Genomic DNA, 13378 nt, shown 5'->3' on the forward strand with positions numbered 1-13378 from the left:
GTGTGTCTATAGTGTGTCTATAGTGTGTCTATAGTGTGTCTATAGTGTGTGTATAGTGTGTCTATAGTGTGTCTATAGTGTGTCTATAGTGTGTCTATAGTGTGTCTATAGTGTGTCTATAGTGTGTCTATAGTGTGTCTATAGTGTGTCTATAGTGTGTCTATAGTGTGTCTATAGTGTGTCTATAGTGTCTATAGTGTGTCTATAGTGTGTCTATAGTGTGTCTATAGTGTGTCTATAGTGTGTCTATAGTGTGTCTATAGTGTGTCTATAGTGTCTATAGTGTGTCTATAGTGTGTCTATAGTGTGTCTATAGTGTGTCTATAGTGTGTCTATAGTGTGTCTATAGTGTGTCTATAGTGTGTATAGTGTGTCTATAGTGTGTCTATAGTGTGTATAGTGTGTCTATAGTGTGTATAGTGTGTCTATAGTGTGTCTAGTAGTGTCTATAGTGTGTCTATAGTGTGTCTATAGTGTGTATAGTGTGTCTATAGTGTGTCTATAGTGTGTCTAGTGTGTCTATAGTGTGTCTATAGTGTGTCTATAGTGTGTCTATAGTGTGTCTATAGTGTGTCTATAGTGTGTCTATAGTGTGTCTATAGTGTGTCTATAGTGTGTCTATAGTGTGTCTATAGTGTGTCTATAGTGTGTCTATAGTGTGTATAGTGTGTCTATAGTGTGTCTATAGTGTGTCTATAGTGTGTCTATAGTGTGTCTATAGTGTGTATAGTGTGTCTATAGTGTGTCTATAGTGTCTATAGTGTGTCTATAGTGTCTATAGTGTGTCTATAGTGTGTCTATAGTGTGTCTATAGTGTGTATATAGTGTGTCTATAGTGTGTCTATAGTGTGTCTATAGTGTGTCTATAGTGTGTCTATAGTGTGTCTATAGTGTGTCTATAGTGTGTCTATAGTGTCTATAGTGTGTCTATAGTGTGTCTATAGTGTGTCTATAGTGTGTCTATAGTGTGTCTATAGTGTGTCTATAGTGTGTCTATAGTGTGTCTATAGTGTCTATAGTGTGTATAGTGTGTCTATAGTGTGTCTATAGTGTGTCTATAGTGTGTCTATAGTGTGTCTATAGTGTGTCTATAGTGTGTCTATAGTGTGTCTATAGTGTGTCTAGTGTGTCTATAGTGTGTCTAGTGTGTGTGTCTATGTGTCTATGTGTCTATAGTAGTGTCTATAGTGTGTCTATAGTGTGTCTATAGTGTGTCTATAGTGTGTATAGTGTGTCTATAGTGTGTATATAGTGTGTCTATAGTGTGTCTATAGTGTGTATATAGTGTGTATAGTGTGTCTATAGTGTGTCTATAGTGTGTCTATAGTGTGTATATGTGTCTATAGTGTGTCTATAGTGTGTCTATAGTGTGTCTATAGTGTGTATAGTGTGTCTATAGTGTGTCTATAGTGTGTCTATAGTGTGTCTAGTGTGTCTATAGTGTGTCTATAGTGTGTCTATAGTGTGTCTATAGTGTGTCTATAGTGTGTCTATAGTGTGTCTATAGTGTGTCTATAGTGTGTCTATAGTGTGTCTATAGTGTGTCTATAGTGTGTATAGTGTGTCTATAGTGTGTCTATAGTGTGTCTATAGTGTGTCTATAGTGTCTATAGTGTGTCTATAGTGTGTCTATAGTGTCTATAGTGTGTCTATAGTGTGTCTATAGTGTGTCTATAGTGTGTCTATAGTGTGTCTATAGTGTGTATATAGTGTGTCTATAGTGTGTCTATAGTGTGTATATAGTGTCTATGTGTCTATAGTGTGTCTATAGTGTGTCTATAGTGTCTATAGTGTGTATAGTGTGTCTATAGTGTGTCTATAGTGTGTCTATAGTGTGTATAGTGTGTCTATAGTGTGTCTAGTGTGTCTATAGTGTGTCTATAGTGTGTCTAGTGTGTCTATAGTGTGTCTATAGTGTGTCTAGTGTGTCTATAGTGTGTCTAGTGTGTCTATAGTGTGTCTATAGTGTGTCTATAGTGTGTCTATAGTGTGTATAGTGTGTCTATAGTGTGTCTATAGTGTGTCTATAGTGTGTCTATAGTGTGTCTATAGTGTGTCTATAGTGTGTAGTGTGTATAGTGTGTCTATAGTGTGTCTATAGTGTGTCTATAGTGTGTCTATAGTGTGTCTATAGTGTGTATAGTGTGTCTATAGTGTGTATAGTGTGTCTATAGTGTGTCTATAGTGTGTCTATAGTGTGTATATAGTGTGTCTATAGTGTGTCTATAGTGTGTCTATAGTGTGTCTATAGTGTGTCTATAGTGTGTCTATAGTGTGTCTATAGTGTGTCTATAGTGTGTCTATAGTGTCTATAGTGTGTCTATAGTGTGTCTATAGTGTGTCTATAGTGTGTCTATAGTGTGTCTATAGTGTGTCTATAGTGTGTCTATAGTGTGTCTATAGTGTGTCTATAGTGTGTCTATAGTGTGTCTATAGTGTGTCTATAGTGTGTCTAGTGTGTCTATAGTGTGTCTATAGTGTGTCTATAGTGTGTCTATAGTGTGTATATAGTGTGTCTATAGTGTCTATAGTGTGTCTATAGTGTGTCTATAGTGTGTCTATAGTGTGTGTCTATAGTGTGTATAGTGTGTCTATAGTGTGTCTATAGTGTCTATAGTGTGTCTATAGTGTGTCTAGTGTGTCTATAGTGTGTCTATAGTGTGTCTATAGTGTGTCTATAGTGTATAGTGTGTCTATAGTGTGTCTATAGTGTGTCTATAGTGTGTCTATAGTGTGTCTATAGTGTGTCTAGTGTGTCTAGTGTGTCTAGTGTGTCTATAGTGTGTATAGTGTGTCTATAGTGTGTCTATAGTGTGTCTATAGTGTGTATATAGTGTCTATAGTGTGTCTATAGTGTGTCTATAGTGTGTCTATAGTGTGTATATAGTGTCTATAGTGTGTATATAGTGTGTCTATAGTGTGTATATAGTGTGTATATAGTGTCTATAGTGTGTATAGTGTGTCTATAGTGTGTCTATAGTGTGTCTAGTGTGTCTATAGTGTGTCTATATTGTGTCTAGTGTGTCTATAGTGTGTCTATAGTGTGACTATAGTGTCTATAGTGTCTATAGTGTGTCTATAGTGTGTCTATAGTGTGTCTATAGTGTGTCTATAGTGTGTATATAGTGTGTCTATAGTGTCTATAGTGTGTCTATAGTGTGTCTATAGTGTGTATATAGTGTGTATATAGTGTGTCTATAGTGTGTCTATAGTGTGTCTATAGTGTGTCTATAGTGTGTCTATAGTGTGTCTATAGTGTGTATATAGTGTGTATATAGTGTGTCTATAGTGTCTATAGTGTGTCTATAGTGTGTCTATAGTGTCTATAGTGTCTATAGTGTGTCTATAGTGTGTCTATAGTGTGTCTATAGTGTATAGTGTGTCATGTCTATAGTGTCTATAGTGTGTATATAGTGTGTCTATAGTGTGTCTATAGTGTGTCTATAGTGTCTATAGTGTATATAGTGTGTCTATAGTGTGTCTATAGTGTGTCTATAGTGTGTCTATAGTGTCTATAGTGTGTCTATAGTGTCTATAGTGTCTATAGTGTCTATAGTGTGTCTATAGTGTGTCTATAGTGTGTCTATAGTGTCTATAGTGTGTCTATAGTGTCTATAGTGTGTCTATAGTGTGTCTATAGTGTGTATATAGTGTGTCTATAGTGTGTCTATAGTGTGTCTATAGTGTGTCTATAGTGTGTCTATAGTGTCTATAGTGTCTATAGTGTGTCTATAGTGTGTCTATAGTGTGTCTATAGTGTGTATATAGTGTGTATATAGTGTGTCTATAGTGTGTCTATAGTGTGTCTATAGTGTGTAGATGTAAAATGTAAATGTATATAGTGTGTATATAGTGTGTCTATAGTGTGTCTATAGTGTCTATAGTGTCTATAGTGTGTATATAGTGTGTCTATAGTGTGTCTATAGTGTGTCTATAGTGTGTATATAGTGTGTATATAGTGTCTATAGTGTGCATATAGTGTGTCTATAGTGTGTATATAGTGTCTATAGTGTCTATAGTGTGTCTATAGTGTGCATATAGTGTGTTGAGTGTGTCTATAGTGTGTATATAGTGTGTAGAGAGTGTGTATATAGTGTATATAGTGTGTGTATAGTGTGTATAGTGTGTATATAGTGTGTATATAGTGTGTGTATAGTGTGTATATAGTGTGTATATAGTATGTCTATAGTGTGTGTATAGTGTGTATATAGTGTGTATATAGTGTGTGTATAGTGTGTATATAGTGTGTATATAGTGTGTATATAGTGTCTATAGTGTGTCTATAGTGTGTCTATAGTGTGTATATAGTGTCTATAGTGTGTATATAGTGTGTATATAGTGTGTCTATAGTGTGTCTATAGTGTCTATAGTGTGTATAGTGTGTCTATAGTGTGTCTAGTGTGTCTATAGTGTGTCTATAGTGTGTCTAGTGTGTCTATAGTGTCTATAGTGTGTCTATAGTGTGTCTAGTGTGTCTATAGTGTGTCTATAGTGTGTCTAGTGTGTCTATAGTGTGTCTATAGTGTGTCTATAGTGTCTATAGTGTCTATAGTGTGTCTATAGTGTGTCTATAGTGTGTCTATAGTGTGTATAGTGAACAAGCATGTTCTGACTCACATGGTTTGCCTTTGACCTGTCTGGGAGAGTAGCAGCTGGAAGGGATGGAGTTGGGGCTGAGGAGTGCCGAGTTAACCCCTGTACCTGGGCTGACCCCCGACTCGGCTTGCATTGCCATGGACGACAACCCTGGCAACCCGGAAGTGTTGTTGGTGAACTGGGAGCATCGCAGGAAGTCAGGCCATGATGCGTTGAACAGCTGGAGGACAGGTCCACAGCCCTCTCTGGCCGACTCACAGAACGACTGACAGGGAAGGACGACACGTCTAGAGAGGAGAATAGAAAAAGAGAAAAGGAGAGAGGTAGAGAGGGAGAGAGAGAATAGAGAGAGAAAAGGAGAGAGAAAAGGAGAGAGAGAATAGAGAGAGAGAAAAGGAGAGAGAAAAGGAGAGAGGTAGAGAGGGAGAGAGAGAATAGAGAGAGAAAAGGAGAGAGAAAAGGAGAGAGGTAGAGAGGGAGAGAGAGAATAGAGAGAGAAAAGGAGAGAGAAAAGGAGAGAGAGAATAGAGAGAGAGAAAAGGAGAGAGAAAAGGAGAGAGGTAGAGAGGGAGAGAGAGAATAGAGAGAGAAAAGGAGAGAGAAAAGGAGAGAGAAAAGGAGAGAGAAAAGGAGAGAGAGAATAGAGAGAGAGAAAAGGAGAGAGAAAAGGAGAGAGAGAATAGAGAGAGAGAATAGAGAGAGAAAAGGAGAGAGAGAATAGAGAGAGAAAAGGAGAGAGAGAATAGAGAGAGAGAAAAGGAGAGAGAAAAGGAGAGAGAGAATAGAGAGAGAAAAGGAGAGAGAGAATAGAGAGAGAAAAGGAGAGAGAGAATAGAGAGAGAAAAGGAGAGAGAGAATAGAGAGAGAGAAAAGGAGAGAGGTAGAGAGGGAGAGAGAGAATAGAGAGAGAAAAGGAGAGAGAAAAGGAGAGAGAGAATAGAGAGAGAGAAAAGGAGAGAGAAAAGGAGAGAGAGAATAGAGAGAGAGAAAAGGAGAGAGAAAAGGAGAGAGAGAATAGAGAGAGAGAAAAGGAGAGAGAGAATAGAGAGAGAGAAAAGGAGAGAGAGAAAAGGAGAGAGAGAATAGAGAGAGAGAAAAGGAGAGAGAGAATAGGAGAGAGAAAAGGAGAGAGAGAAAAGGAGAGAGAAAAGGAGAGAGAGAATAGAGAGAGAGAAAAGGAGAGAGAGAATAGAGAGAGAGAAAAGGAGAGAGAGAAGAGAGAGAGAAAAGAGAGAGAGAATAGAGAGAGAGAAAAAGGAGAGAGAGAATAGAGAAAAGGAGAGAGAGAATAGAGAGAGAGAAAAGGAGAGAGAGAATAGAGAGAGAGAAAAGGAGAGAGAGAATAGAGAGAGAGAAAAGGAGAGAGAGAATAGAGAGAGAGAAAAGGAGAGAGAATAGAGAGAGAGAAAAGGAGAGAGAGAATAGAGAGAGAGAAAAGGAGAGAGAGAATAGAGAGAGAGAAAAGGAGAGAGAGAATAGAGAGAGAAAAGGAGAGAGGTAGAGAGGGAGAAAAGGAGAGAGAATAGAGAGAGAGAAAAGGAGAGAGAGAATAGAGAGAGAAAAGGAGAGAGAGAATAGAGAGAGAGAAAAGGAGAGAGAATAGAGAGAGAGAAAAGGAGAGAGAGAATAGAGAGAGAAAAGGAGAGAGGTAGAGAGGGAGAGAGAGAAAAGGAGAGAGAAAAGGAGAGAGAATAGAGAGAGAGAAAAGGAGAGAGAGATGTATCAGCTGCAGTACTCTATCCTTACAAAACGCATTTTAATTGAATTGAATTCATTTTGGGTAAGAGACATATATATATATATATACATATACAACAAATTGTACAATGTGGACCCAGAGGATATCACTTAAATGATCGTGCCCCAGGTTACATGATAAACCACATTGACATGGTCTATAACCAACACGGTTACAATAGCAGAGCTAGTGACATGTCTTGTAAAATCCCAAGAGTCAACAGTCCTGCGAGGAGCAGGTTTTTCTATACAGGCGTTAGTCTGTGGAATTAGCCTCCCCTCTGTGATCAAGCAAAGAAAAGGTAGCAAAAAAAAAAGGTTTTAATTTGGATAAAGACGTCTAAGTGAGGGCAACAACTCCGTTACTCCTTGTGCCCCCTACTGCTGGTTATTTATATTTTAGATTGAAATGTGAATTTAATGGTTCGGGAGAAGTGCAGTGATACTTTTGCCAATATAAATCGGAAACCCAGAGCTGCCCATTGACGTGAAGCTTCCAGACGTGCTAAATGCTTTTTACGATAGCTTTGAAGCAAACAACACTGAAGCATGCATGACAGCACCAGCTGTTCTGGACGTCTGTGTGATAACACTTTCGGTAGCCGATGTGAGCGAGACTTTTAAACAGGTCAAACATTCACAAAGCCGCAGACAGATTACTAGGATGTGTACTCAAAGCATGTGTCGGACCAACTGGCAAGTGTCTCCACTGACATATTCAACCTCTCCCTGACCCAGCTGCGACAGAGCCTGGACGCGAATCAGGATCTCTAGTGGCACAGACCACTGCGCGGCCCATAACAGCAAACTCAATGATGGTGTTGGAGTCTGGACGTGCAGTCATGGGTGAACAGGGAGTACAGGAAGGGACTGAGCATGCACCCCTGAGGGGCCCCAGTGTTGAGGATCAGCATGGCAGTTGTGTTGTTACGTACCCTTACCACCTGGGGGTGGCTCATCAGGAAGTCCAGGATCCATTTGCAGAGGGAGGTGTTTAGTCCCAGGGTCCTTAGCTTAGTGATGAGCTTTGAGGGCACTATTGTGTTGAACACTGAGCTGTAGTCAATGAATAGCATTCTCACATAGGTGTTCCTTTTGTCCAGGTGGGAAAGGGCAGTGTGGAGTGCAATAGAGATTGCATCATCTATGGATCTGTTGGGGCGGTATGCAAATTGGAGTGGGTCTAGGTTCCTGTGATAATGGTGTTGATGTGAGCCATGGCCAGCCTTTCAAAGCACTTCATGGCTACAGATGTGAGTGCTACGTGTCGGTAGTCATTTAACCTCTTGCCTCTAGTTGTCATTTTTTTTAATTCAAAAAGTAGACGATAAACTTTCACAAAACACTTCGAAATACGTTTGTAATGCTACTTTAGGTATTAGTAAACGTTAATAAGCGATAAAAATCATCCGTAGGCGATGTAAATATCATTAGCTGTCGTCTTGGAAAAAATTTCAGGAGAGAGCTCTTCCGGAATGATCTGGGCGGAGACCGGAGGTAAGTCGTGCCCCTCTTTCGGTTCAACCAAGAATCAAAGAGGATTCAATTCACAAGACTCTAGACAACATGGGGATGCTGTGGGAGTTGAATGCTCGGTCTTATCTAATTCGGCTCACTGTTAACAATTGCTTGAAGTGGCGCAAGGATATTTATTTCCATTTTCTGTGATCAGGTTTTCCTGCGCTTTCCGATGTAACGCACGTTATGTAATAGCCACAGTCGTGATTTAACCAGTTTTAAAAACGTCCGAGGGTTTCCTATCCACACATTCTAACCATATGAACGTACTATATTCCTGGCATGAGTAGCAGGGCGCTGAAATGTTGCGCGATTTTTAACAAAATGTTCAAAAAAAGTAGAGGGTAGGAGCAACAGGTTAAGCAGGATACCTTGATGTTATTGGGCACATGGTGGTCTGCTTGAAACATGTTATTGCAGACTTGGTCAGGGACGGGTTGAAAATGTCAGTGAAGACACTTGTCAGTTGGTCAGTGCATGCTCGGAGTACACATCCTGGTAATCATTCTGCGCCTCTGGCCTTGAGAATGTTGACCTGTTTAAAGGCCTTGCTCGCATCGGCTACGGAGAGAGTGATCACACAGTTGTCCGGAACAGCTGGTGCTCTCATACATGCTTCAGTGTTGCTTGCCTCGAAGCACGCATAATTTAGCTCGTCTGGTAGGCTCGTTTCACTGGGCAGCTCATGGCTGTGCTTCCCTTTATAGTCCATAATAGTTTGCAAGTTCTTCCACATCCGACAAGCATCAGAGCCGGTGTAGTAGGATTCAATCTTAGTCCTGTATTGACGCTTTGCCTGTTTGATGGTTCGTCGGAGGGCATAACAGGATTTCTTATAAGCGTCCGGGTTAGAGTCCCACTCCGTGAAAGCGAGTCCCACTCCGTGAAAGCGGCCCTTTAGCTCAGTGCGGATGTTGCCTGTAATCCATGGCTTCTGGTTGGGGTATGTACGTACAGTCACTGTGGGACGACGTCCTCCATGCACTTATTGATGAAGCCAGTGACTGATGTGGTTATACTCCTCAATGCCATTGGAAGAATCCCAGAACATATTCCAGTCTGTGCTAGTAGAACATTACTGTAGCTGAGCATCTACACCATCTGACCACTTCCTTATTGAGCGAGTCACTGGTACTTCCTGCTTTAGTTTTTGCTTGTAAGCAGGAATGACATGACATGATATAGTCTTGGACTACTGTTGATCCTGTATTACTGAATAATAACATATAGTCTAGGACTACTGTTGATACTGTATAATAGGAATGAATAATAACATGATATAGTCTAGGACTACTGTTGATACTGTATTATAGGAATGAACAATAACATGATATAGTCTTGGACTACTGTTGATCCTGTATTACTGAATAATAACATGATATAGTCTAGGACTACTGTTGATCCTGTATTACTGAATAATAACATGATATAGTCTAGGACTACTGTTGATACTGTATTACTGAATAATAACATATAGTCTAAGACTACTGTTGATACTGTATAATAGGAATGAATAATAACATATAGTCTAGGACTACTGTTGATCCTGTATTACTGAATAATAACATATAGTCTAGGACTACTGTTGATACTGTATTACTGAATAATAACATATAGTCTAGGACTACTGTTGATACTGTATTACTGAATAATAACATATAGTCTAGGACTACTGTTGATCCTGTATTACTGAATAATAACATGATATAGTCTAGGACTACTGTTGATCCTGTATTACTGAATAATAACATGATATAGTCTAGGACTACTGTTGATCCTGTATTACTGAATAATAACATATAGTCTAGGACTACTGTTGATACTGTATAATAGGAATGAATAATAACATGATATAGTCTAGGACTACTTTTGATACTGTATTATAGGGATGAATAATAATATGTTCGGGGGAGAGGGTCTTTGGTAACAGCTCTTTGGGGATGGATACAAGCTGAATGGAGTATTGCTTTGTGAATTATGCAAAAGCCTCAACCAGTAGAGCATTTAGAAAGCTGTTATGGACAGGCTCATTGGCTAATGCATGGCCAGGATAAGGAAGACAGCTGTTATTAGAGCAGGGGAAACGTAGCCGACTGTTGGCTAATGCATGGCCAGGATAAGGAAGACAGCAGACACTGTTGAAGCAGCTGTCATTATGGAGGGGTTTCATCTCATCTCTATGGAGGGGTGTCATCTCCCAGTCCATCTCTATGGAGGGGTGTCATCTCCCAGTCCATCTCCATGGAGGGGTGTCATCTCCCAGTCCATCTCCATGGAGGGGTTTCATCTCCCAGTCCATCTCTATGGAGGGGTGTCATCTCCCAGTCCATCTCTATGGAGGGGTTTCATCTCCCAGTCCATCTCTATGGAGGGGTGTCATCTCCCAGTCCATCTCTATGGAGGGGTGTCATCTCCCAGTCCATCTCCATGGAGGGGTTTCATCTCCCAGTCCATCTCTATGGAGGGGTTTCATCTCCCAGTCCATCTCCATGGAGGGGTTTCATCTCCCAGTCCATCTCCATGGAGGGGTTTCATCTCCCAGTCCATCTCCATGGAGGGGCTTCATCTCCCAGTCCATCTCTATGGAGGTTTCATCTCCCAGTCCATCTACATGGAGGGGTTTCATCTCCCAGTCCATCTCTATGGAGGGGTGTCATCTCCCAGTCCATCTCTATGGAGGTTTCATCTCCCAGTCCATCTCTATGGAGGGGTTTCATCTCCCAGTCCATCTCCATGGAGGGGCTTCATCTCCCAGTCCATCTCTATGGAGGGGTTTCATCTCCCAGTCCATCTCTATGGAGGGGTTTCATCCCTCAGTCCATCTACATGGAGGGGTTTCATCTCCCAGTCCATCTACATGGAGGGGTTTCATCTCCCAGTCCATCTCCCAGTCCATCTCCCAGTCCATCTCCCAGTCCATCTCCCAGTCCATCTCCCAGTCCATCTCTATGGAGGGGTTTCTACACCCCAATAGAGGTGGTGGCTAAAATACCGTAGATAAAGGGCTTGTCTCCTCACTGGTTTGTTCCTCCCCAACATGATCTGCTAATATTTGTTAATCTGTTAATAATATTAACAGATCATATCTACGTAAACAAAACATCATTCAGAGGCTTCTACTTGGTATTTAACCAAATGAAAAAAACAAATACGAGCTTAACGGGCACAAAGAAAAACCATCTCTTCTGTTCTCTGTGAGTTATGAGTACTGTGCCTCAGGACAGGTTGCTGCTGCAGTCAAAACCAACTGCTAACAGTTTTCGGTTGGTCTTAAATATCCCCGCCAGCACATACTGAAATGGGGATTTGGCACGTTTTTTAAGGACACACCTCAGATATTGCCACACATCCCACCTCAGTGAAAGCGAGCTCATATAAGACAGGTAAATTACCAATCCTGGCGCGACGTTTTGGGAATAGAAAAGCGCGTACAGGTCGAAATGGCAGAGGAGCATTTGACAAATGCACTGGCTTAAGACCAGCCAAAATGGACCCCATAGAATGATATATTAAAGGACATATAGAATGACTTAGGGCCCATAGAATGATATATAAAAGGACATATAGAATGACTTAGGGCCCAATTCAGACTTAGGAAATGTCTTTCCTCTGCCATTCTCAGTCATTGGTGCTGAATACATGAAATAAAACCGCTGAAAACCCTCTTGCTGGCCAACAGATTTTCTCGTGGAGTTTTGATTCAATATGGTTTTCAGCACATTGATTTAAAGCTATCCCTTTTAAATTTGGTGTACATTTAACCTCTTGAACCTCTGGGGGCAGTATTTCATTTTTGGATGAAAAACGTTCCCGTTTTAAACAAGATATTTTGTCACGAAAAGATGCTCGACTATGCATATAATTGACAGCTTTGGAAAGAAAACACTCTTGACATTTCCAAAACTGCAACGATATTGTCTGTGAGTGCCACAGAACTAATGCTACAGGCGAAACCAAGATGAAATTTCATACAGGAAGTGAGCCAAATTTTGGAGGCGCTGTGTTCCAATGTCTCCTTATATGGCTGTGAATGCGCCAGGAATGAGCCTACACTTTCTGTCGTTTCCCCAAGGCGTTTGCAGCATTGTGACGTATTTGTAGGCATATCATTGGAAAATTGACCATAAGAGACTACATTTACCAGGTGTCCGCTCGGTGTCCTCCGTCAGAGGAGAAACCAAACTGCCACGAGTGATTTATCATCGAATAGATATGTGAAAAACACCTTGAGGATTGATTCTAAACAACGTTTGCCATGTTTCTGTCGATATTATGGAGTTAATTTGGAAAAAAGTTTGCGTTGTAATGACAATTTTCGGGGTTTTTTCTTAGCCAAACGTGATGAACAAAACAGAGCTATTTCTCCTACACAAATAATATTTTTGGAAGAACTGAACATTTGCTATCTAACTGAGTCTCTCCTCATTGAAAACATCCGAAGTTCTTCAAAGGTAAATTATTTTATTTGAATGCTTTTCTTGTTTTTGTGAAAATGTTGCCTGCTGAATGCTAGGCTTAATGCTATGCTAGCTATCAATACTCTTACACAAATGCTTGTGTAGCTATGGTTGAAAAGCATTTTTTGAAAATCTGAGATGACAGTGTTGTTAACAAAAGGCTAAGCTTGTGAGCCAATATATTTATTTCATTTAATTTGCGATTTTCATGAATAGTTAACGTTGCGTTATGGTAATGAGCTTGAGGCTATAATTACGCTCCCGGATACGGGATTGCTCGTCGCAACAGGTTAATAAGAGTTTTCTGGACAGACTCACTAGAATATACAATATGCAGAGAAATGTTCAGAATATTAGGGATCAATGACAGGAAGCACACATATTTGTCTCCTGTTCAGCACCAATTGGTAGATTTTTTAAAATACTGCGATGTATGTTATATATATATTATTACGAAAAGTATTTATGAACAATAAAAAAAGACTGGTTTGGAGAGACTTTACACAACAAATATATAAATAGTAATTTAGGAGAAGTAACAGCACTGTACCAACACACACACACTCCCCTACCTGGGTTGTCCATGGCGTGGAGTGATGCATTCTGGTAGAGCAAGCGTGCAGCCGAACAGCATGATGTGTCTGTAGCAGCCGAGCCGGTGTAAATAGGAAAAGAACTTGAGAAACATGTCAACCTCCGAGGCCCTCACCACCGCTAGCCCTGGTGACTGAGACGTCTGGTTATAGGGAAGCATGGTGCACTGGGCTTCTGAGATCAGGACACAGTCTGTAGGGGGGAGAGAGGAGAGACATGTCAACCTCTGAGGCCCTCACCACCGCTAGCCCTGGTGACTGAGACGTCTGGTTATAGGGAAGCATGGTGCACAGTCTGTAGGGGGAGAGGGGGAGACATGGGGAGAGAGAGAGGGGGGAGAGGGGAGAGAGAGAGAGGGGAGAGACATGGGGAGAGAGAGGGGGAGAGACATGGGGGAGAGAGAGGGGGAGAGACATGGGGAGAGAGAGAGGGGGAGAGACATGGGGAGAGAGAGGGGGGAGAGAGACATGGGGAGA

At 40.8% G+C, this 13378-nt stretch overlaps 1 protein-coding gene across 1 annotated transcript in view; it reads right to left on the reverse strand.

Annotated features, from left to right (window-relative positions):
• Window positions 1-13094, reverse strand: part of corin (corin, serine peptidase) — a gene marked incomplete at its 5' end in the record, with an annotated part of 101535 nt that extends 88441 nt beyond the window's left edge. Inside the window, 2 exons of the mRNA XM_065021179.1 lie at window positions 4618-4883; window positions 12881-13094. Of these exons, the coding sequence (XP_064877251.1) occupies window positions 4618-4883; window positions 12881-13094 (480 nt within the window). The remainder of the gene's footprint in view (window positions 1-4617; window positions 4884-12880) is intronic.
• Window positions 13095-13378: the final 284 nt, after the last annotated feature.

Source organism: Oncorhynchus nerka, linkage group LG8 (genome assembly GCF_034236695.1).
Source record: "Oncorhynchus nerka isolate Pitt River linkage group LG8, Oner_Uvic_2.0, whole genome shotgun sequence".
In the NCBI taxonomy this organism is placed as follows: Eukaryota; Metazoa; Chordata; class Actinopteri; order Salmoniformes; family Salmonidae; genus Oncorhynchus; species Oncorhynchus nerka.